The 25,091-nt window shown below is 35.2% G+C and overlaps 6 protein-coding genes across 6 annotated transcripts; 4 read left to right on the top strand and 2 right to left on the bottom strand.

Moving 5' to 3' along the window:
- The first annotated feature begins 65 nt into the window (after positions 1-65).
- Positions 66-1,441, top strand: MONOS_16806 (uncharacterized protein). The gene is made up of 2 exons (XM_067869679.1): positions 66-454; positions 522-1,441. Exons 1-2 carry the CDS (start codon positions 88-90, stop codon positions 851-853), a joined length of 699 nt encoding a protein of 232 aa, XP_067727874.1. The 5' UTR covers positions 66-87; the 3' UTR covers positions 854-1,441.
- MONOS_14046 (uncharacterized protein) lies at positions 1,011-6,826 on the bottom strand (the record flags this gene model as incomplete). Its single annotated transcript, XM_067866813.1, has 2 exons — positions 1,011-6,055; positions 6,172-6,826. 2 exons carry the CDS (start codon positions 6,824-6,826, stop codon positions 1,590-1,592), a joined length of 5,121 nt encoding a protein of 1,706 aa, XP_067727873.1. The 3' UTR covers positions 1,011-1,589.
- A 741-nt stretch (positions 6,827-7,567) lies between these two features.
- On the bottom strand, positions 7,568-10,710 carry MONOS_14045 (uncharacterized protein; the record flags this gene model as incomplete). Its single annotated transcript, XM_067866812.1, has 2 exons — positions 7,568-7,936; positions 8,020-10,710. The coding sequence occupies 2 exons, from the start codon at positions 10,708-10,710 to the stop codon at positions 7,874-7,876; spliced, it is 2,754 nt and encodes a 917-aa protein (XP_067727872.1). The 3' UTR covers positions 7,568-7,873.
- A 308-nt stretch (positions 10,711-11,018) lies between these two features.
- On the top strand, positions 11,019-12,275 carry MONOS_14044 (Protein disulfide-isomerase; the record flags this gene model as incomplete). Its single annotated transcript, XM_067866811.1, has 5 exons — positions 11,019-11,314; positions 11,367-11,394; positions 11,458-11,548; positions 11,613-11,658; positions 11,727-12,275. The coding sequence occupies 5 exons, from the start codon at positions 11,019-11,021 to the stop codon at positions 11,824-11,826; spliced, it is 561 nt and encodes a 186-aa protein (XP_067727871.1). The 3' UTR covers positions 11,827-12,275.
- A 4,881-nt stretch (positions 12,276-17,156) lies between these two features.
- On the top strand, positions 17,157-18,043 carry MONOS_14043 (uncharacterized protein; the record flags this gene model as incomplete). Its single annotated transcript, XM_067866810.1, has 2 exons — positions 17,157-17,511; positions 17,610-18,043. 2 exons carry the CDS (start codon positions 17,157-17,159, stop codon positions 18,041-18,043), a joined length of 789 nt encoding a protein of 262 aa, XP_067727870.1.
- A 5,068-nt stretch (positions 18,044-23,111) lies between these two features.
- Positions 23,112-24,317, top strand: MONOS_15523 (uncharacterized protein; the record flags this gene model as incomplete). The annotated part of the gene is made up of 1 exon (XM_067868406.1): positions 23,112-24,317. One exon carries the CDS (start codon positions 23,112-23,114, stop codon positions 24,180-24,182), a length of 1,071 nt encoding a protein of 356 aa, XP_067727869.1. The 3' UTR covers positions 24,183-24,317.
- Positions 24,318-25,091: the final 774 nt, after the last annotated feature.

The following is a 25,091-nucleotide window of genomic DNA, read 5'->3' as shown; positions in this document are numbered from 1 at the left end:
ATTCCACCCAAAATATTTAAATAATGGATAATGTTGATCAATAATTTCCCTTGGTGACGTTTTTGTTCTTGAAGCGTTATTCGTTGTATGTCATATCCTAGCGATAGCAATTCATCGCAAATGTCTTCTGGAACTGGAATGCGTTCGTCTATGACAGAAAGACCGATTTATACAACTGTTCCATCAAAGGTTCTTCACATCAGAACAGCCACTCCACTTGAAAAGGAAGTTGATCTCAACTTCCTTTTACCATTTTTGGCAAATTTTGGTACTGTTGTATATGTTGTCACAATGCCACGTATCAGACAAGCGTTAGCCGAAATGGACTCAATTGATTCAGCAAAAAAAGCTTTTGAGTTTACAGGTGGAAGAGAAGTCGATGTTGAGGGGAAAAAATTTTTTATTCAATATTCAAAAAGCGTGTCAATTAACAGGGAGCCATCTTACAGAAGAAGTTTGTTTTTCTAAAAAAGTTTTTTTTTTGAATATTAGAAAATAATTTTTATTTTTTTCCTATTCAGCACTTGTTGAACACAGAGGAGAAAAGATTTTGCTTGCAACTGTTCATAATCCACTTTATCCAATTAATATGGAAATTGTTACAGCTATTTTGAAGCCTTATAATGTTCTGAGAATTGTGATTTTCCATACAAATGGAATTCAATTTTTAGCTGAATTTGGAACTCCAGAAGAAGCAAGAGCCGCAAAGGAAGCTTTGGATGGAAGAGAAATTTATTCAAATTGCTGCTTGTTGAAGATGGTTTACTCAACTGAAGCACAAAGTTTGAATGTCAAATATAATGGATCAACCACATGGGATTTTACTCGTCCTGATCTTCCATCTGGACCGTAGAATATTTATCAAAAGATAATTTGAAGCGAACAAACATTTACAACAATTGATCTTATCATTCTCATTTCAATTTCATTCGCATTTCGTTGCTCATTTCCACGCATCTCATGCATGTCATTATCAATTCACGAGCTGAAGAAGACAAACAACCGCATTATTGTTGCTTTTTCCTATTCATTTTTATGTCTTTAAATGCAAAACAATAATATTGAACCTGAAAATCAAACATTTCAAACGAAAATATACAAGTTCTTCAATAGAAAAATCGTGTAAATAAACATTAATGCATAAATCTGTCTGAAAAGTGAAGGAAAAATATAAATTTGGCATTGCTAATTATAAAATTCAGCTGCCAAAGTTCGAATTAAGAAAAAAAAAATATTAAAAAAAAAGCGCAGACAACAATCGAGAAAAAATTCAGTGGACATTCCATTAAAAAGTTAATAAATTTTGAAATTCAGTTTCAATAAAACTATGAATTCAATAAATAAGTGTGCGTATAGGTAACATAGCTGGCTTTAAAAAGATGCTAAAAATTTCATAAAAAAAATCCAATAATCTGGGTGGAGAAAAAGAATTAAATAATGAAAAAAACATTTATATATAACTACTTTTAAAAAATGTAAAAAGAAGAAGAAAACATAATTGAAGCACATGACATTTAACACAACCATCCGATGATCTGAAATTCACTTTTTTCCCCATCCCAGATAATCAGAAAATAATTACTTGTCTTTCATTCACCGAAGAAAAACAAAGAAGAATGCTTGAGGGAGGAAGAATGCATAATGGCATCTTTGGACGGCTTGAAAGAAATGGGTATGCACGAAAGTGCAAAGGACTGCAGATCGATGTTCAGAGAGCCTTCGGTGGATGAATAGACAGAAGAGCCAGAGGACTGAAGAATGATGCTGTCGCTGCTGGTGCTAGTGTTAATGCTTGTGTTAGTATTGTTATTGGTGTTAGTGTTAGCGTTAGCGTTAGCGTTAGCGTAAGCGTTCGTGTTTGAGTTGATGTTGGCGTCTGCTTGCTGCATGTTGCATTCTGATGCAGCGACAGACTGAAGATTGGCAGCTCCATGGCTCGCCGGTGAATGGGGTACACACGAAGACTCCGCAGAAAGAGAAGGAAGAACGCTCAGTCCGTTTGGCTGTGAGATCGAAGAAAGCAGAGCATCAGTCGACGACCGCATTGCAAATAGCTCGTTTTTGCCTTTTTCTGCTTCGTTGTCACTTGCATTCTCATCACAGCTGGTGACACAAGAAACCGAACACGAATTTTGAAGGATGCATTCTGATGACACGGCTGGCAGAGAAGCGAAATCTGCCTCTGTGTTCTGTTGAATCGGGACGCATTGTACACAGCCTTCATTTTGCAGCTCCTCATTTTTCAGTGAATCGAGCTCTGAAGTTGATTGAGAAAGTTTCACATCAACAATTTTCTCTGATTTTTTCCGCTTGTATTTCACAAGAACAATCATGATGATAACAAACGCCACCACAGCCACAACCACAGCGCCGCCGATCGAAGCAAAAGTGATGATTTGTCTCTTCGTCAGGTCAGATATCCCGCCACCGTCATTAAGCGCACCCGCTTTCGACCCGTTCTTCAGTACAATCGAATTTGTGCAGAGTTTTTGTGCTGCATCAGAACTCCCCTGATACAAAATACATACAGACACTTCGGTGTCGCTGGAGGCATTCGCAACGACCGACAGCGGGATCGACCCGACAGCCACACTTTCAGACACATACTCACTCAGACGATACAAGTCGCTCACGCTTCCTTGTGCAGACGACGAGGTCACCTGAAAGGAGAGGCCACACGGAAGCAAAAGAGTGCCATTGAATATCAGCTCGATGGACGAATGAATCGCTGTGGACGAGACATCCAACAACGTAGGGACAAAAAACGAGGAAGGTCGAGAAGCAGCCACCCCTTTCAAAGTGCAGCCTTTGTTTAGTATCCACAAAGAATCACCTTCATTCACTCCGTCTCCGCCTCGCAGACTCACAACATCCAGCGAAGAAAGGCCATCACACACAACGTTGCGGCGGTAGGACGGGTATTGCTGGCTCTGCGGATTGTTCCCGGAAAAGTCTATTTCTTGAGCAGTCACGTTGCTGTTTGAGATCCGCAGTGCGCCGATTGGAGAGTTTGTGAACGAAGAACGAGAAATAAGTGCGTTGCAGCTGGTTAAACACACAAGAGAAGTTGTCCAGTCACAAATATTGTTAGCTGCGTTTTCGAATGAATGAAGAGATTGGTTTGTTGAAGTTGTCTGAGAAGTGAAGGTGCAGTTGTCGATTGTAACAGACGGGCAGTTTGTGATGGAAATCATCGTCTGATCATTTGAGTGTGTGTGGGTGAGGCTGTTCAATTGAGAAGAGAATTTGTGAGTGATTTGCGTATTTGCTGTTGAGGAATGCAGACAAAGAGAAGAAGAAGAAGATGATGATGATGATGAAAGATATGACGTATGTGAATGTGAATGTGAATATGAATGCGAACTGAACGAAAAAGAGCTCTGGCCGTTTAAGTTCGTCTTTGATTGACTGAAATAAACACCAGAAAGTACAACAGACAAGGGATTAACAAAAGAAAAGAAACATGGCAAAAGAAGCGATTTTACAGAGACGTCAGAAAGAACAAGCGAAGTTAACGAGCTGCATCCAATGAGAGTAATACCAACTGAAGTAGTGGTAGCGGCTGAAGCAGAAATAGCAGAAGTTGAATTCATCAAACACTGCTTGTCAATGCCACATTTAGTTCTGTTTTCAGTTTTTTCATTTTTTTCTGTCAAAAGTTGTTGATGATACTCCTTTTCACTGCTTTTCGGTGATATTCTGTGTGATTGGCTGGCTGCTTCAGACTCACCAAACATCACATGACTCAGCTCCAAACTGCCCTGCCTCACATACAAAAGATAATCATGAACATAAACCGAATCCTGTTTGAAATGAAAATGTATCTGCTGAATGGCACAGCTGCCTTCAAATTCTGCGATTCCTTGCTGTTGCGCATGTGGCACAGTGCCAACAAGCAACTGGGCTGATTCTGAATAAGCAGCGAGGATAAATGAAACAAACTGTCCGGAATCAAAATAAGAGTTTTTGGTTGATTGAGGTTGAGGTGAAGTATTTACATAATTTTGGTGAATTGATGATGATGGTGGTGATGGTGATGGTGATGGCTGTGGTGGTGATAATGATGACGATGATGAGGAGGAGGAGGAGGGCGATGATGATGAACTCTGAATGGTTGCTTCTGTAGCTTCAGAAGCTGATGAATGCGAATTTGAATCTATTTGCAGAGATGAAAAAAGATACTCATTTTCTATTTGTAGCACGCCTTCAATCATCAGAATGGCATCGGTATTGTGTCGCTTTCCAATCAATGTTGTTGGCTTTGACTCACAATAAGAATAGAATTCATTGTTATTTGAAGAAACATCACGATTTTTTGTGAGAAGTTTGACTGGAAGAGAAATCTCCGGCATCCTTTTTCGAGTGAACAGCTTTGCTGCTTCTGATTCATAACACACAGGAGACAGAGGAACATCTGCTGAGGCTGCAGAATTCAATACCGAAAGATGCTGCACCCCTTCCAAAAGAGTCCTGCACGGTGCATCGAGCCTTCCACAGAGCCTGTTGTCACGGCCATCAACCGAAGAAACCAGCACCTCAGATGCATTGTAAAACAGCAGCTTTTCCAACATATCAATTTCGCTGTTTGTGTCTGCCATTCCATTCGGAGACAAACCTGCTGCGTAAATCGAGTTTGTCACGTTGAAGTTGCTGTAGTCGATGTTGATGCCAAGAAGTGGTATAGTCATTTGATCCGCACTCTCCATCACAATAAACATGTCTCTTCCAATCGCTGCTGTGTTCGCTTTAAACACCATCTGCTGGAGATTAAGCGCAGACTCCAAGCCATTTGAACGGACCACTGCTCCAAATTGCGTCCCAAGCACCGCAATGTTCACAAATATTCCTCCGCCTCTGCCTGTCATTTGTGGTGTTTCCCCTTCTTCCCCTTCTTCTGCACACCCACAGCCAAGAAAGCTGCAGTTGGCCATCTTCAATGTATTCCCTGCTGCATATTCCATGCAAATTGCTCCTCCTTTCTGTGAAAGCATCGATGTGCAGTAGCCAAACGTAGTATTTTGTGCATCGAAGTGTATGGGTTCCAGATGTGTGGTGTCAGCTGACTCAGAATCGAGCTTTGACGACAGAAACGATGCTGACCCGCTTTGCTCCTCAATGTTTGTCAGTGTTGTGTTCGCAACTTGCACAATCACTCCCTCTGAACTATCAGAAGAAAGCGAATTTCGCTCTCTCCCTGTTTTTTCCACCCGTGTCACCAGCACAATCGACCTGAGTACATCCAGTCTGGTTAAAATGCACCCTCTCATCGCCAGCGCCCCGCCGCTCATCGATACAAGCACTAGAGGCGTGGTCTCTGGAATCCCCACGTCGTGCCCCACAAACACCACCTGCACAAAAGAGATGCTGCCTGCTGGCGCAGTCAGCGTGAACAGCGGCAAAAGAAGGGAATTTCCGTTCGTCTGGCATTTTATGCTGAGCGTGTCCATCGTCAGGCTCCCGTCTGTAACAGCGAAGATGGTGCGGCTTGCCGTGGCAAAGGGCGCAATGGTTGTTTCCTCGCGGGACATGCCACAGATTTTGACGCGCTTCGACTTGATGTTCAGCTTCGCTGCCTGGTTGATCGTGGTGATGGGCACCTGCAGTGTGTACTCGATGCCGTCGGCTTTGAGATAGGAAAGCGCCATTGCGATGTCCTGGCAGGGGAAGTTGATCACTGCGCCACACAGAGACGAGCTTAGAGAAGGAGTAGAGGGCGTCTTGGCGATGTAGCGGTGCTTCACCTCGCTCGGAATCCAGTCGCTGGCAGTGGTGCTGTTGCGGGAAAAATACACAAAGTTCTCGCTTGTGTCGGAAAAGCATTGCGAAAAGAGGGATTTTGTGGCGAGTGTGGCTTCTGTATCGTCGATGACGATGCCGCAGATGGGGCCGTAACCTTTTTCCTGCATACACTCAGTGAAAAACAGGCAGTTGAAGATGGCTTCTGGAAGCGGATAGTTGTCAGATCGAACATCAAACGCTATTGCGCCGTAATTCGTGTCGCTGCAGCTGCAGTTGCTGATGACAGCTGATGTGATCACCGTGGCAAGCGAGCCGTCTTGTTTAAAAAAATAAACAAAAAATACAAATAATTAATTCAACATCAAATGTGTCAATGCGATTCATAATTGTTTTGCGTTTTTATTAAATTAAAAATTGCAAATAGCAACAAACCTTGATTCTGCTTCATATTCACATTTTCAAACACAAATGCTCCTCCAAGCTGAGCTGCGCAGCTGTTATTGAATTCTCCTTCTGTAATGATGATTCCGCCTTCAACATTACGTGCAAACAAAACCCCTCCTTTCCCATACGAAGTCTTCCCCAGTCTGCACGGCGAGTTGTGCATCTCCACATTCTGCGCTCCGAGAATGCAGATCGACCCTCCATGCGACCGGCACTGGCAGATCACAAAAGTGCAGGCATCGACATAGAGCGATGGAAGCGCACTGCCCGTGCCTGTGGGATCGGTACACTCCGCACCGGCTGTCTGGGCAGGGCCTGCAGCTGCCATGAAGATCGCTCCTCCGCAGCAAAAATCGGTCCCTGACGGGTTCCCGTCGTCGCTTCCGCACACGTCCTCTTCCGGCTTCGCTGAACAGGCAGCAAAATTGTTGTATGAGAATGAAGCTGATTGAAAGCAGACTTGGCGAGATCGGATGTATTCATCGTTGGGCCTTCGAGAAAGCCTAAAGGGTCGATGTTCACACTCTGTGAATGAAGAATTAAAAGAAGAAAATGAGGTGCAATGATGATCTAACCCAAGAACTACTCCACCATAAAAAACATTTTGACAACTCAAAAACTCACTATCACTTAAAACTGACATTGTGAGAAAAGAAGATTGATACGATGCATGAAAAATACTAGATGTTGTAACATTAGAAAAGAAGCACTGAGAAATTTGCCCTTTGTAACCATTTCCACATGAAAGGAAAGAATTACGCAAATTCATATCGCAAAAATAAGATGAAAACATAAAAACATTTCCATTTCCATTCCTCATTTCTACTATTGAAGAATGAAGTGTATGTGAAGAAAATAAAAAGTGAGTAGTCAGATTAAACATTGTAATTGTTCCTTGAGAAATCAAAGGAGATGTTAAAGAACTATTCAACAAAATAGTGCAAGAAATTAATGATAATTTTGAATCCAATGAAACATTTGCAAAACTGCAAAAGTTAGGAACTGAAACATTAACGCAATCAATAACTAAAGATGAATTTGCAATTAAAAAAGCATTTCGAGTTTTCTCCTTCATAAAAAGAGAAGTTATTTCTAAATCTTCTTCAACGTTTGAGATTGTTGTATTTATTGATTTGATCAAAGAAAATTTGAGTTGTGAAATGTCTTTAGATTGTTTGTTCGAAATATCAAATGATGGATATTCTCTTTCTTCACACATAACTTGTGTGCTTTGAAGAAATGAAATGCCAGGCCAAATTAAATTAAAAACAGAATTGTACATCATCAGCAAAGTGATGATGAAGTACATTCTTTAAATTAGCAAATAAAACAAAAAATCTCAATTTTGATAAAGTTATTCTTAAAATTATATATTGATCAAGAATTCTTTGATTTTTTCATTTTTCACTTCAAAATCACTGAAATGTGTAAAAGTGATTTTCTAAAAATAAGAAACAAGCAAAGTTTTTGGTTATATTTTTCTTGTCAAGCTCAGAGAACGATTATAGCTTTTCTTTTTAAAAAATTCCCTCTTTCATGTAATAAATAAAAAACAAGTATTTGAAAAATGTTGAATAAATTGAGAACAATTAGAAATAAAGATATGGCATTTCTTTTGTCAAAAATAGATTTCTAATTTTTTTTTTAAAAAAAACAAATACTATTCGTGAGTGTTCTCATGTTTGGACAATCAATTACTCGAAGCTCTGCTGTAAATTCTTTCCAACAATGTTTCTTTTTTCTGTTGGACTTGCTTAAATGTATGTACAAATATTTTTTCCCCAAAACATAAATCAAAATATTGAAATTATTTGTTGAAACAAACAAATATCAAACCTTTTTCATTAAATTCTGAGCTTTTGAGTTCTTCATTCTTGTGTTCTGTCGAGGAGTGCGTGGACTTCTCGAGTTATCTGTTTCTGTTCCTTTGGATGAGACATTTTCTTTGGATGAAGGGGTCGTAGAAGATTTTTTAGAACGATTAGTTTCTGAACTGAATTCACGTGAAATGTCACCGGAACTCATCTCTTTTGCTTTATCGATCGCTCCTCTTTGAGCTGAGTTATAAAAACGATCATCTGATGACTTTTCTTTGCTTGCAATTGTCGACCTGTAAGAAACAATATGCGACGGGGAATGACGCTTAGTATTATTTATTCTGTGTTTTGAATCCGTTTCATTGGCAAATGAATCAAAAGCAGAAGCTTCTTCTTCTTCTTCTTCTTCTTCTTCTTTCTTCAAAAAATCTGAATTATCAATCCAACCTGTGTCTGAACTCCGTTTGCCCTGAACAGATCTCATCTGCTCAACAAGTGAATGAGGAGACGCACTGAATGTGTGGAGGAAATTGTGCGTTGAAGAAGAAGGTGGTGAATGACGTAAGAATTTCTTTGCACCTTTCTCAAAAGAAGCATATCTTTCTTGTTCATTTGAAACTATTTGTCTATCTCTCGTTGAAGGAGCTTGAGTTGAACTGGCAATCTCATCTTTCTCTCTCTCAAAACAGTTGCTTTGCTCAATATTCGCACTCTGTTCTTCTTCATCCATCTTGTGAAACACATCCGCAAAATGCGATGCGGCAAACGATGAAGGATCCAAATGAGCAAGAAAATTATCAGATGAACTGCTCTTCGCTTGTTCTTCTTTTTGGTAACCAAAAATGTTATCATTTGCAGCTAATGAATAAGATGATTCTGATGAAGTTTTTTTGCGCTGTGAGGAGTAACCTTCCAGTGCTTGGCCAAGCGGAGAAATAAATTGCTCCGAAGAAGCTTTTAAAACTGTGTCTTTTGTTGGAGGAAAGCGATTTTCTGAAGAAAAACTAGTAAGTGAAGGCTCAAGTTCTGTGTTTGCAGTTAATCGTGATAGAGGCGTAGCTAAATGATCTCGGTACGCCTTTGGAAGAGCTGGTTTTTGACTGGTACGTTCTCCATACATTAAATATTGTTTCAGATCTTCAACAGATGACGTTTTGATGGACTTTCTTAACTTTTCTTCAAGTTCTTTTTCTTTCATTCTCTCCATTTTCCTCTCCTCTTCTTTCAACAACATTTTTTCTCTATTTTTTTCTTTAATTCTTCGCAACTCGCTCTTTCTTGTCTTCAATTCTTCTTTTTCAACAGTACTTCGCATCTCATTCATAATTGTTGTAAAAAGTTGTCGAGACAATTTTGCTAACTCCTTCTGAATCTCTGTTTTATCTGAATCTTCCTTTTCGGTTTCTTTCCCTTTTCCCTCTTTTTCTGAAGAATTATTTTTCTTTTTTTCTTTCTCTTCTTCTCCGTCATCACTCTCAATCTCATCTTCTGTTTCGTCTTCCTCTCCAAATTCATTTTTGAAGCGTCTTTCGATTTCTCCCCAAAATGTTTCTTCATTTTTCTTAGACATTCTTCTCTTTTTCCGTTCTTCTTTCTTTTCTTCCGTCTTTTCTTCAAATCCTTCGCTTGATGCCATTGAAGCATTTTCATATTGATGCATCGTATACAGAGGGTAGGCATATGGATAATACAACGGATAATACGGTTGTTGCTGGTGCTGTTGAACTGAATCTTGCTCTGATTCCTTTTCTTGTTCTGTTCTTTCAACTGCTCTTTCTCTGAGTCTTCTCCTTTCGCTTTCCAAAATTCTCCTCTTCCTCTCCAAAATCTGAATTTCGTGCTTTAATCTGGACTCCTCCTCCTTTTCCATCTCAAGCTCTTCGGCCAAGCTTTCCTTCAATAACAGCAATTCCATCTCATTTTTCTTTCGTCTCAACTCGCTTCCTCTTTTTGCTTCAGCTGACAATTTTTCCTGTTGTTTGTATTCTTTTTCAAGTTGATTCATCATTTCTTGCATTTCTGTGTTTTTCTGTTGGAGTCTATCTTTTCTTTGTTTCTCTTTCTCTTTCTCTTTTTGCCAATTCGCTTTTTGTTGTTCAAATATTTTTGTTTCTCTTTTCAAATTTTCCAAGTTTTCCCTTTCAATGTTACTAAGTTCTTGTAACTCCTTTTGCCTTTTTAAATCTGCTTTCTTTCTTTTGTCCTCTTCTCTCTTTCTTTCCTGCGTCTTTGAACAATCAACAATTTTTTTCATTCGATGAGTTCTTTCAATTAATGAATTAAGAGCTTCTAATTCTCTACGTTCTTTCGATGTATCGTCCATGTGTTTTTTGATCATTTCTCGATGAGTAATTTCTTGATGCAATTCTAAATTTGCATCTTCCACGCACAAGTCGATAGCAGTTTGATTTATTAAATCTGATAAAACCTGATGGTTTTTCTTCTTTTCGTTGGTTTCTTCGAGTGTCTTCATTAACTGCATGTGTTTTTTATCGCTTTTGGAAAGAGATTCCATCCATTGAACATCATGACGATTTGAAGGAGCTATAAACATTTCACATAAGATCTTTTGTTCCTTTTCAGAACGAGATTGTGTAATGTCCTTAACTTTTTTATCAATCTTTTTTAGAAAATATTCAAATTCACTGTCATCTTTGGAACCACATTCTGAAATAAGAGCATCGCTTTTCATTTTTGACTTTTCATCCATTTTTTCAGAATTAATCGCATCATGATCGTTCGAAAACTCAGCTGAACTTGTATTGCTTTTTTCTTTCGAAATTTCTTTTCTTTGTTTTATTCTTTTATCTCTCAGTAATTTCCGTTCCTTTATGTATTTATCAGCATTTTCAAGTTCTTCTTCCACTTCTGTTACATTAATCATCGTAAATAAAATTTGGAAGAGTGTTCAAAGAAGTTGCAAAAAAGTTAATTCAGATAATCTTGAAACAAGTTGACTTTTTGTTTCGAAATTGTAATTTTTATTATGGTTATAAAAACAATCCTAAATTTTTTGCCATGGCTTCCTTTATGCTACGCGGTGCTTTTTTGATTGGATCTCTAATTACTTCGATGGTCGGATTTTTTGCCTATGGAATTAAAAGGCTTCCTACCAGGCAAATGTCTCTTCCAGGCGAAAATGGAGAATTTACTTCACCTGACTTGTCGAAACCAAATACACCTTCACCTTCTTCAACACTTATAGGTCAAACTATTGTTAAAGAAAAGTTAATAGATGATCAGCCTTACTACAATCTTACAGATGACCAATTGCGTATGATACAAAAAACAAAAGAACTGTGGATGGTGTTATTGTTTGTGAAAATTATTTTCGTTTTAATATTTTATTATTATTTTTTTTTATAGTTATAGTCACAAATGTGGATGGTGCAAGGTTTTTTGAAGATTAATAAAAAGAGATTAATGTTTCAGTTTGTATTTGTTTTTTGTTTTCCAGATGTTTATGCCCACGTACGAAGAATTTGGTTTAAAAATGCAAAATGACCCTATCCTTCATGTTGCTGCAGTTGATTGTATTGAACAAAATAGTTTGTTGATTTTTTTCACTAAAATGATCTTTAATAATATTTTTCGCATGACTTCATTGTTTAGAAATATGTAATTATTTTAAAATCAATGGATATCCAACAGTTAAGCTGTTTGTTGATAATTTTTGCATGTTCAAAATTAACATTTTATTTTGATTTTTATGCATGACTTTTTCAGATTTTATGGAGAAAAAGCTGAGGAATTTGAAAAGGATAGAACTGTTGAAAATTTGGTTGATTTTGTCGATGAAATGGAAATTCTTTGGGGCCTTAAATAATTCACCCAATTCTACTTTTCCTCAATAGAATGAATGAAGTGACTTTTTTAACACTAAAAATCCAGTCAAAGTATTAATCTCATCTCAATGTAAATTTCATAAGGAGCTGTTTAGGGTTTGCAAGGCATAATCATTATTTGAGTCGAAGAGATAAAGTTAGCTATGCATCTTATTGTTGTGTCAAACGTATTTTGAATGCGATTTTTCTTTTATTTGTGCTATTCTACCAAAAATTGTGGCGTGATTTGAATATTTGAATGCTTTTTTATTGAAAATATCACTTATTATAACAAATTTACCAAAAGCACAATTTGGAACTTTTTTTGAAAATATTTAGGATAAATTACAATTGTAACCTTTTTCAAATTTTATTGAAAAGAATCTCACTGTTTTATGTGAAAATGATTTTTTAAAATACAAATTTTTGCTTTTCGATTATATGAAAGCACTTGAAGGAAATTCAATCGTAAAGTTGAAATTATTTCTAGATCTTGACAGTTCAAATGTTATTTCTAAAAAATGTTGAATAATATGAACTTGTATTCTTTTGTTTTTCGAAATGGGATCCTTAGCTTTAACGGTTTTTTTCAATATTTTTCGAATGGGTGATAATTATTGAAATCGCATGTATTAAAATGGTTCATGATTGCCTAAAGGTTATATTTCATTACTGCTTAAATTATCATTGACAAGTTCAGTTTGTGCGAAAAATACCGGACAAGATCGATTTCTCAATAATCGCAAGAGGAATTATTCTGACAATTTTCCTATAAATATATCTCATAAACACAAACTCATTTGACATTCAAAACTTTCAAAATAGCTTCATTTGTGCTTAGAAATATCAATTTTTGAAATTTCGGAGAAATTGGATTTTTTGTTTCTCCAAGTTTTTAATTATCATTTTTTTCTGAGCATTAACAAGGAAGCTGTGAAAGTTTGATATGACTAATAAGTTAGTATTGATGAGATATATTTGTCTAAATTTTTTTGAAAAGTTCCTTTTGTTTAATTTTCAAATAAAGAAAAAATTTCATATAGTGATCAAATTTCTGTTCACACTTACAAAACCTAACTGGAATGGAAACAGAACCTTTACAATGTTATTATTCCCATTTTTGTGAAGTTTCGTGAGTGGGAACAGATATTTGATGAAAACATGTAATTTTTTCTTTATTTGAAAATTAAACATAAAGAACTTTTCAAAAAATTTTAGACATTTATAGGAAAATTGTCAGAATTATTCCTCTTGCGATTATTGAGAAATCGATCTTGTCCGGTATTTTTTGCACAAACTGTAGTAACTAAAATTTTTCATAAAAGAAAAAAACAACAATCTAGTACAAACTTTATCAGCTATCATATTATTATTATTTGGGTGAAAATTTGGGCTTTCAAGCAATTTTTGCATAAAGCAAGAAAAAATTGTTACACTTATAACATTTTTTGACTTAACCGGATTTCCAAAAAAATATGATTTTCAAATCTGTGAACAAACACCATTGATATAATTGCAAAATGTTTTGTGACCTCACATGTATTTCAAAATATCAACCCATTTTTATTGTGTTTTTTGATTTCGAAAGGTCAATGAAAAGTGCATTAATTTTCAATGAAAATGCCTGAAATCAAATATTTTGTCCCATTTTATCAATCTCATGAATAATAATTATTAAAAAATTATAAATAAAATTGAAATAGAGAAATCAAAATATTGTGTGGAACAAAATAGAAATAGAATGAACATTTCGTTAAAACTGTCTTTTATTCACCATTTCACAATTTCGTTTCATTCACAATTTTCAAAAACTATTTTTCAAAACGAGATTTTTGAAAGATAACAATTGTCATGAAAAATTGACATCCACTTTAAATGAAAACAATTTAGAATTGATTTGAAACGATCTGCTTTTTCACTTAGCGCAAAACACAATTTTCTGATTGGAATTAAAAAGAAAAAAGAAAGAAAGAAAAATCATAGGTTCCACGAATTGTCTTTTCTATCATCCATGTTAAACGGTATGATATAATTAATATGCAAATCAATTTTTTGTGTGCTCAATTCAACAAGTTAAAAATGAACAAATTGTCAAAGGAAAAAATGATAATGAATAATCAAAAAGATAATAAAAGAGAAGCGATAAATAGGTAATAGCTATTTTAACGAAATTTCATTTCCAAAAAATATTGTTTTCATATAAAGAAAATGATCAATAACTTGTGAATTAATAAACAAAAGAAATGATTTTCAAAATGAATTATTGCAATAACAAATAATTTACTTTTATCACAAAACTTCATCGCAAAAATGAAAAAAATTCCAAATCAAAATTCCTTATATGTTTATTTCTGTATTTCACACATATTTTAAAGTGTATCAAAGTTTTCAAAATATTAAACTCTTGTACTCTTATTTTAGAAGCCACAAATTTATTCTGATAAGAAATACGAAATATTCCTGAAAAGATGTTGCGGATCAAGCGATCTTTGTTGAATTAAAGTATTTATTTGTGTGAAGGAATCTAATTTCAAACAATAAAGACAAAATACCTACTTCACACATTTTTGTAGAAAAATTATGCACCTAAGGACTTTTTGTAATCAAAAAATTCATAAAATTTGACTCGTTTTTTTAAAGATATTCTAGTGTGATCACAAGCATTTTGATTTTAAATCAATGGTGTTTGTTTACAGATATGAAAATCCAATTTATGTATAAAATTTTTTGAAAAGTTCCTTTTGTTTAATTTTCTAATATAACAAAAATTTCATATTTTGATCAAATTTATGTTCCCAATTATGAAACTTCACAAAAACGGAAATGATAACATTCTTTTGGATTTGTTTCCATTTTGGTGAAGTTTCTTGAGTAGGAACAAAAAATTGATGAAAATACGAAATTTTTATTTTCTTTGAAAATTAAATAAAAGGAACTTTTCAAAAAAATTTTGACATATTATTAAATCAAACAGTGTTTAATAAAATTTCAAGTGAAACAATTTTTTCATGCTTTGGACAAAAAAAGCTTGAAAGTCTTATTTTTCCCAAAAATTATGAATAACAAAATTTCTTACAAATTATTTGTTATGCTCAATTGCAACAAAAGGAAAAATCAATAAGAAAACCTAAATATAAGTTGAAATGTGGCAATTTTCTTTAAGCAGTAGGTTCATTTCTCATGTTTCGAACAATTAATCTTATCTTATCGTTTTTTTTTTTTTTTTGAATTTGAAAGATTACTAATTTTAAATATCTGATTTCTTTTGTTATTGTTTTTCATTATAATAAATTTTATCAAATTTTATTATTTTTTTCTTCTTCTATTTTATGATGATTAATTTTTGCAATCTTCAGTTATAATCACAGTATACAAATATAAAACAATGGACAAAATATCTGATCGCTTTATCAAGAGACAAAATAAGAAATATCAGTTGCAAAAACACAATGAAAAAACAGCATGCAGAACAAAACTTATGAAAAAAAACACAAATACGACATTTCAAAATGAATAACATATGGGATATTTTTTTTTGATATCATAAATAATTCCGACGTTTGATCATAAAAATCTTCATTAAGGGTGGGGTTGATAAGAAAAATATTATTTGAAAAGACTTTAAATTATTATATAATATATAATTATTATTACTTATTAGTTGATTTTAATTTATTTCTAATCGTTTTTATTCAAAATTTGTGAAAGAATTTCAAAATATATCGAAAAAATATCGAAAATTCAATTAACAGAACAAAACTTAAGTTTGCTGGCTTGAAAAACATAATAACAATAATCACAATACATAATTAATCAATGTCTTAAGCTAAAAACTGTTATATAATGTCATTGAAATAGAATAGAATTAGAAAAGTTGAAATCGATAAATTTTCAGCGTTTCAACATCTGACTCTCCAACCATCCTTTCCAGAAGTCATTTCTCCATCAAAAGCATCGATTTCTTGCTCTTCCAAAAAATGTGAAACTTATGTATTTTCTTCAATTTCATTTTTCTCATTGAAAAATATCATTGTTTTTCGTCAGAATAAATCATCTCCAATTTCATTCGAATCCCTTCACCCTGGGTACTTTCCATATGAATTCGCTCTCTCAACTCGATGCTTACCCTGAACAACGAAATATTCCGCTTTCATTCATTTTCATTCATTTCCACCTCCTGCCCTGAAAACAACACAAAAACATCAAAAGGCTAATATTCATATACAAAAAAATAAATAAATACCAGACTGCCCTTCGGCTGTTTTTTGCCAAACACACTCATCTCCACAGCCATCATCATTCAAAAATTCAATCTCTTCATTTCAGCATCAGAATGGTTGAATGCAGCATGGAATGCATTTCCACGAAATAATTCATATATCTCACTGGAGTGTCTTCTCAACCCGTGCACATTGTGGTGGATGCCCAGATGTGTTTTTTTCTTTTCGGCCATGATCTTCTCCTTTAATAAAATTCTCAAATATCCTTTATCGTTTTTGATGTTTATCTCACCAACACATGGCACATGAGGGATATGGGGCAGAGAGGAGATCGAAGAAGATTATTCGTGGCAGGGAGTGGTTGTTGAGCGTATTTTTGTATGTTAATATTACGAGAGGGATTTTTATATAAAAGATAATCTGAGACAAAGGGGTGAGGAAGGAACAGGTGGAAATTCGGAGAAGATAATATAGTAAATATATAGAAGGGTGATTGGAGATGATGAGAAGGTGATTATTGCTGATTGGAGAAATGGATTTTGAAGAGAAAGAAAAGAGGGCAAAAGCTTGAAAGAAAAGGAAAATTGAGAAATGTTGAAAGGCTTGAAAGAAGTGTATTTTTTTGAGAGGAGAAAAGAGGAAGAGAATGTGAAAGATGAAGAAAAGGAAGGGATTGATATTTTTCAGAGAATAGTGAGAGCTGAATGGAAGATGAAAAATAGAAAAGAAAAGAAATTGAGAAATATCTTCATTTTATATTTTGAGGGGAGATGAGAGGAAATCGCAAAAAGTTGGTGAATTGACTTGAAGAAATCCAACTTTATTGATTTATTGGAGATTGATTGCCAAAAATATAGCAATTTGGATTGTTGTCTTCTTGTGGAGTCAACTTGCTTTATACGATTTTGCATTTAGCGAAAACATCACATTGAACTTCTCATATTTTTCTTCGGAAATATCATCAGATTCTTAATGGATTTCTCTGTAACATCAAACATTCACCTTCCTCCTCTTTTTCAATGATATTTCCTGTCATTTCATGTCATTTGAATCATCACATTTCAAATTCATATATGATGTTCAATTAGCAGCTTGATTTCACTCACCAAATAATGCTTCATTCGATTTCCATGTTCTCAACATTTTCATTTTTGCTATCTATACCATCTGTGGGATTGCTGAGCTTTCATTTGAACTGTTATCCTCTTCCACAGAGGTGCATTCCGCTCTGCTTCAGCACTTCATACAGCTTCCGCGCTAAGGCTGTGCTGAACGGAGTGAATGAGGTGAATGGGCATCGCAGGAGGAATGGCAGTGGGAAGCGGAAGGAGCTCTCAGGGACGTTGCTCCCATCTTCTCGCATTATGGCACCGCCTAGAAGCGAAGGGAGAGAAGCACATGCTAAATGGAAGAGGCAAAGATGGCGGATTCCAGAAGTGAATTTAGCGCAGAGCAGAGGAAAAGGAGGTAGCAGGAAGAGCCAAAGGCGAAGACGAAGACGAAGGAGAAAGACGAGTTTTGAACATCGCAAATTGATGCTTTCGACACAAGACTTGCACATGCAGCAACGGAAAGGAGGAGGAGGGACAGGGAAAGAGAAGAGGGAGGTGATGAAAATGATGATGAACAGCAGCAAACATTTTACTCGTTCGGCAGCACACTCTCATCTGCCCAGCTGCACACTCAAAACATCACAGCCTCCTCAACATTTGCTTCTCCTCCTTTTTCTTCCTTGCCACACACACAATTGTCTGCCCCTTCTGTTCTTGTTGGAACTTCTCCAGAGCCACTCTCTCATTCATCTCCAGCTACATTCTCCTCTTCTCTCGCACAGAAATCTCTTGACATAACTGAACCCAAGCTCCTCCTCTTCCTCTCCTTGTTCTTCTATTTCCTCCTTCTTGCTGCCCATCCCTTGTGGTATTTTTGGAAAGAGCAGATTATGCAATACAAATGTGTTAGCGAGAAGGAGCGTTTCAGACACGAGGGATGTGATTGATCTGCAGAACTCTTGCTGAACAACGCAACATATGCAGCGAGCCATGGGATTTGGATGATTGGTGGTGAGGAGGAGAAAGAGGAGGAGAAGGGAATGGGATTCTGAAAGGAGAGAAAGATGGAATACGAAAGACAAAAGAAGCAGAGGAGCGGAGGAAATCCGAGGAAGTGCTGGTGAATGAGATAACCAAGATCGAAGAAGAGCAGAGGAGATGACTGGATTCTGGGCTGGAGGAAAAGGCAAAGTATGTATTTATTGGAAACGAAGCGAGGGAGAAGGAGGAGATGAGGAAGAGAAGGAGAATGAGGAGGGGGTATGGAAGAGTTTGGGGATGTGGAAACAAGGAAAAAGATGAAGGCGATGAAAATAACACGAAAGATGGGGATGAAGAAGATGATTGCAAGAACAACGATGAAAACGAAGAAGTAATATTGGAGGATTAAATGAACAATTCCAAACAAGTTGTTTCAGGTGCTAGGAAGATGAAGCGTATATCAAATTTTAAGAAAAAATAATCTGAAAAAAAAGAAGAAGTATGCAACTTGACTGGAATTGATGAAGATATAGAAGACGACATACGAGAGAAGAAGCTTCCCGAGATTCTGACACCATTCCCAAGAAGAGTGGAAGAGTTTTATGAAGACGAATGGTGGATCATAGGTACAGGGGACGGCTGGCCGTATGAAGAGAACAAAGCAGAAGCGACGCACAGGAATTGAAGGAAAAGAGCAGGAAAAGGATCACCTTTGCTGTTTCAGAAAGAGAAGGGGATAAGAACATTCAGTCACAGTAGCGTAACCGGAAAAAGAGATGCGCTATCAAAACTGTTTTCTTCGCTGTCGTTCTCAAAGTTGGAGTCTCACTTCGCTTCGCTGAATTTTATGGCAATGGATCTGATGCAGAAACACCCTGGGCTCAATTTGGTTGTGCCTTTTAATTATGTGCTGATTTCGCTTCAAATGTGAACATTGCTCTTCATCCTCTTTCTCAATGCTCTTCTTCACAAGCCAATTCTTCCTTGTTTTTGAACTTCCAGCAGAAATCTCCTCCTTCTTTCAGAACATATTTTTCTCCTTCACTGCAATTCCAAGCTTAACTTCTATCTTCTGCTAATCCTGCTGCTCCTAGATCACTTCCTCCACTAAAACTTCCTGCTCTCTCTTCATCTCATTCTCTTTTATTCAACTCCCCTTGAATTCGACATCGTTTCTCACTTTCATTCACATTCAGAAAGACTAAAGGAATATTTATTCTATCATGGAATATCTGTATAAATTATATGTCAATGGAAGTGATCCAATTTCAAATCAAGAATAGTCGATCATCTGGTACGCAATCCATGAAGATCGAATCTGACTTTTTTCATTTGGAAGCTGAAAGAATTCACAGTAAACAGAAGGAGCAGGACAGGATAGGATATTTGTGGTGAATGATTATGTGGATGGTCTTCGAGAGATTGCATAATGTCATGCGAATTCAGTGGGCCATCGAAGATGAAACAAAGAGAGGAATAGAAATTTGTAAAAATACAAACAATCGAAGGATAATTCTATGAAATAAATGCCTCTGCAGCGGACAAAAAAGGTGAAATGGGTATAACAAAAAAAATTGAAAGTTTTGAAGAGCTTGCTGATATTATCGAAAGATATTTTTTTGAAGAGAAGAATAATAGAAAACATTTATTTAAGCAACGAGTTTTATTTCTTTTGATGGAGAAGAAAAACTAGAAGAGGAAATTTCAAAGAAATATGTTTTACGCGATCCGATGTTAGACTTCTCAAAAGAAAAGTGATGATATGTTCTCTTGTTGAAAAGAAGACGAAAATTCATGAATGCAAAGTGAAATGAAAAGCCATCAGAATTAGAAGAAATTTATATGAGAACCTGAAAAAATACATCTTTTCCATTAATTTTTGTATTTGGAGAACGGAATGTGAGAGTGTTTGTGGGAGTGAAAGTGGAGATGAGAAGAGAGAGGGATGCATCGCTGAAGGGAGCAATGGGTCCGAGAGCATACTCCACCGTGGCACATGGACTTTGCTGTGTTTTGCCACAGGCATCGACATCAGTTCCATTGTTGAAATCGGATTTATCCAATGTTCCACTATTTCATTTAACGCTTGATGAATTCGATGAAACGAATAAAATGAATGGAGATTTGTTGGCTGTGCAAAGGTGAAGAAAAAAAAAAAAAGAGAAATTACTATTAATAATAAATTGGTTTCAATAATTTTGTTTTCTTTTTTCTTTTTTGTTCTTCTTTTTAATGTATTCTTTGCAACATTTTGGTTTTCCAGTTTTGAAATTTCTGCTAACCTTTTAAAGATAGATTTTTCATTTTTTTGAAAACTTGATCAAAATATTCAATTTCACAAAAAAAAAAAAAAAAAAAAAAAAAAAAAAAAAAAAAAAAAAACACTTCATTCTCCAAACTTTGAAAAAAAATTCCAGATTTAAACGTTGAAACTGCATAGAAGATAACACCAAGAAATGTTAGTTAAAAAAATATCTGGAATAGTTTCAGAAAAAAGAAATAAAAAATTTGCCCATATTTTTAAATTGTTGTTGTCTTTCATCAATTTTATTGACTTTGAATTTTGAGTTGAATGTGAATGTCAGAACGGGTATAATATTTATCATTATAAGTTATATGCAGAAAACTTTGAACTTTCAAACCTTTGATTTAAATGCTGTTTTTCCATATTTTAAATTCATTTTCTTTACCGCATTATTACTGGAAATAAATGAAAATAAAGTCTCAAATAGAAAAGCTTAACAGTTTGTTGTTGTTACATTTAAATTTACAACTAATGTACTATGGTTTTTTGTTATTATTCTTCGAGAGATGTTCATTGGACTAGAACATCTTGATGGCGAAGCGCAAAAAATAGAAATTGGAAAAATGGATCCATTAATCGAAGATTTGAATGTGGAAGAATTTAATCAGTTATTTACAAAAGAAAAATTTGATGAAATTGACAAAAATATTGAAGAAGAGAAAATATCTTTGGAAAACGCGTTTTTACTGTTAAAATGCATAGGCTATTTCATATCACATAAAAGAATTAGAACAGAATGCTATAAATATTCATTACTACACAAAAGATTTGAAAAGATGATTTTTAACGAAATACAGAAGAAAAATAAAGTGAAGAATGAAAAATTGCTGATTGATCTTTGCGAATGCAATATTCTTTCACAATATTTCAACGAAATACCAAAAGAATTGATTTCAATAAGCGTGCAATGCTCTTTGAAAGCAGCTTCGGTCAAAGAAGAACAAACGAAAACACAAAAAGAAGTGGAAATGGCTTTGCTGACATTGAGAAGCATTTGCTTTGTTCAAGTGTGGAATCCTTTATAAAGTTTAACGAATTGACTTATTGTTTATTTTGTTGGGTAGGAAATTGAAAAAGATCTGTATCTGAAAGATATCACAGAAATCATCAAGTATCATCAAGAACATCATAATCTGACGCAGCTTGCATATCAATTTTCCTGGAATTTTTTAATCAATAGATTATATAGAACAAAAGAAATTGCAAACATAATTGTGGAAGACTTGCATTTTGTGAGAGAAGCAACAAATACATTAAATGAATTGACAAAAACTGTGAATTGGAAGAAAGAACAAAGCGAATTGAAACGTACTAAAGAATTTCAGATTATTCAAGGGTGGTGCAATATCGTGCATTTCTTTTTTTGTTCCACATCAAATGGGGAAACGAACACGAGGTGTTGCTAAAGTTCATAATTGAATTGTGTAGAATAGAAAATAACTACTCCATTGAGCTTTTAATGATTTGCATATCTCAAACATCAAATTTATATACCATGGGTGCTTTACCCGCCCCCTGGTGCCAAACCCGCACCCTATTCATATTTGAATGAGCTTTCAAAACACAATTAGATGTTTAACTATTGAAAACTATTTTAAAACAGCTAAAAATGATGTCAACAATCCAAGTTTTGCTTTTGCTCAATCTCCGTTAATTTTTGTTCTTTCAAAATTAAGCCAGTTTCTTCTTTAATCCAAAGACTATATTTATCGCAACTTTTTCAGAGCTAGTGAAAATAATAAACCAGTTCAATATTATTCGCTTTGTATGTCAGACAACGAAATTTGTTAACGTTATCTTTGATTCAAAATGACAACAAAAGAAATTTTGATATGCTTGATCACACCCAATAAAGATGACTGAAAAACCTGAATTATCATCAACTCAGTTGCACAGAGTTCTTGCAACCAAGGAATATCGATCATTCAAATCCCCATCGAAAAAGCTTTTCGCAATTCGAAAAAGTTTTAAAGTGAAATATTCAACTGCCATAAAAGCAAAGGTTGTGTCAAAAGATGCATGGAAAAGAGGTATAAGAGCGGAAAGAGCTGGCAGAGAAGCTGGAAGGAATGGGCACCCTCAGGCAATTACGAACGAGCAATTGGAAGAAATTGAGAACCAGGTGCTAGTCCTTTTATCAAATCAGACAATAGTTCGAATTCGCGATGTGCAAAACATGGTTTGCATTATTTATTAATTTGTTTTTGTAACATTTTCATGTTGCTAAGTGTGTGGATCAAATAGAAAAATCATCAAAACCGAAGCAAGAATTCAAAACAATCAACAAAAAATATGCATATAAATTAATTCAACGAAGTGATGTTTTGAAGGCTGCAATCGCAAGGCACACGGACGTTGCAAAAATATCAGCGCAGTCACCAGAAAATATCAGAGGATGGTTTTCAGAATTGTTAAGCACTGTTACGGAATACAATATCACAGCTGCGGATATATTCAATTTTGATGAATCGTCTATCTCATGTGGGGAATCATCGAACAAACTGGTTGTTTGCCTAAAAAGTCAAACTCCTCCACAAGTTCCCTTCGTTCCGAAAGTCCCGAATGCAACTATATGCCTTTGTATCTGCGCTGACGGATCCTCATTACCGCGATTTCTTCTATGGCCAAAGAAAACACTCCCGAAAGAGTTTCGCACACTTTCTTCATTTGATATCAGATATATTTTTTCATCTTCCGGGTGGATCACTAAGGATATCTTCAAGTACATTATGATTAATTACTGGATTCCATTAATCGCGGAGAAAGTGAAACCTACAAGTTCTCATCGTGCACTTTTATTAATGGATAATCATTCAACTCACAATGACGAAACTGTAATTGAAGCAGCTGAAAAAAATTTCATCATTCTGAAAAAATTCCCACCTAATATGACACATTTGCTTCAGCCGTGTGACTCATGTGTTTTTTCTCGACTAAAATCCACTTTGAATAACAAATTTGTTATTCCTTCTCCATTTTCTCTCCCTTCTTATCGAGCCCAACTTGCAGAAATTCTCCCCGAAGCCTTGGCTGCAGCTTGTGTTCCATCAACAGTGAAGGCAGCATTCATTAAGACAGGAGTCTGGCCTGTTGCTGCAGCTCCCGTTCTCTCTCGCGTATCTGGAGCACCTATTGGAGCCTCTCCATCGAAAGAAGATCTTCATTCTTCGTCTCAAGATTGGCGTGAAGAACTTTTTGGAAGCTATTCTCCACCAAAAAGGCAAAGTGTTTCAGCTTCATCAATACCATCAGATATTTATTCCTCAGAAAAAGCAAACTCAACAAAATCAACTTCGCCGAACGAATCGATCTGTTCTTCTCCGTCTGATGATCACGAATTAAATTCAACAACAATTATAGAAGATTTGGACAGCTTCGAATTGAAAAAACAACTTGAATATGCAGAAAAGCATCTTGCATTTCTTCGATCCAAATATAAAGAAATAGAAAAAGCGAAAACTTCTTCGACTCCTTCAACATCAAAAACCAAGCATTCTCGTGAAGAATTCAACATTCTTTTGTCAAGCTCTTCTGCAGATGAAGATAAAAGAGAAATAAAACATAAAAAGAAAAAGAAAATGATAATTTACAAAATAATCAACGATGATACAAGTGGAGAAAGCTTCATTGATGAAAGAAGAAAACCGGAAAAGGAGAAGCCAGTTCAAAGAGCAGTTTCACCATCTTTCAGCAGAAAAGAAATTGAATGTCGCGAAAAGTATTATTCTTCGTTGTCATCGTGGTTTGTTTGTTTGTTTTTTCACATTGAAAGGTTTGCATCTGCTGAAAGTGATTATTGATAAAGAAGAACGAGTGAGTACCCCATTTGGTTTTTTTTGTTCTTGTATTACCGCAAACTGATTAAGTTGAAGAATTTTTAAAAAAAACTTCGAAGCCTTTTTATCTCAAACACCAAACAATAAAACTTCTCCATTTAATGATGTACTTGTCCTATTTTTATTTTGCTCAACGATTGAAAATGAATAGTGTTCATATAACAAAATGTGAACTTTTAATTCAATTTGTGGGTGCGGGTTTGGCACCAGGGGGCGGGTAAAGCACCCATGGTACTATTAAAACTGTTGTTTTAAACAATTTGCTGAGAAATGGAGGTATTGATATCATTTTGGGCAACATTTATGACTGCACATTGAAAGATAAGTTTGCAGGGCGTTGCTTGAACTTTTGCAGAAAACTTTCAAGAACGTTAAATATTAAAGCTGATAAGGAAATGAACGAAACTAATTATTTCATTATCAAGCGAGAGATATTTGACAAATATGAGGAAGAAGGATACGAAGATATCTTTGTCAGTTTTGGAGGGATAAAATATATCAATTTTAATCTTCTGCGACCATCAAATAATCCATCAGATTATTTTGTCTATCTTTGATTGAGATGGAAGATTCGAAACAACATTTGACTATGCGCAATTGATATGTTCTATTTGTTCTTCATTCGCATATGAAGCATCACTTATTCATTTATTCCTATCCCCCCACCTTCAGACACTTCATTCAACTTTGAATCTCTATCTTTATGAATTTTTTTTATTAATCATTGCTTGAAGATGCGTACCAGCCATATTGTATTTGATGAAGGAAGGGCACATATCAAAGCAAATAGAAAATCTCGATTGAAAGGAAGAGGTCATTTTCAATAATATTATTTTAAAAACACAGTTGTGAAGTTTTGGATCTGGTCGAAAT

The sequence above is a fragment of the Monocercomonoides exilis genome, assembly GCF_001643675.1.
Source record: "Monocercomonoides exilis strain PA203 chromosome Unknown scaffold21-1407046, whole genome shotgun sequence".
NCBI classification, from domain to species: Eukaryota; Preaxostyla; order Oxymonadida; family Polymastigidae; genus Monocercomonoides; species Monocercomonoides exilis.
The sequence above is the reverse complement of the archived record's forward strand: the minus strand, read 5'-3'. Positions and strand labels throughout refer to the sequence as shown.

Excerpts from the sequence above, each read along its gene's own strand:
- MONOS_16806 (XM_067869679.1), top strand. The coding sequence starts at position 88 with ATGTCATATCCTAGCGATAGCAATTCATCGCAAATGTCTTCTGGAACT. Across the intron at positions 455-521 it reads GGAGCCATCTTACAGAAGAA|CACTTGTTGAACACAGAGGA; the intron begins GTTTGTTTTTCT and ends TTTCCTATTCAG.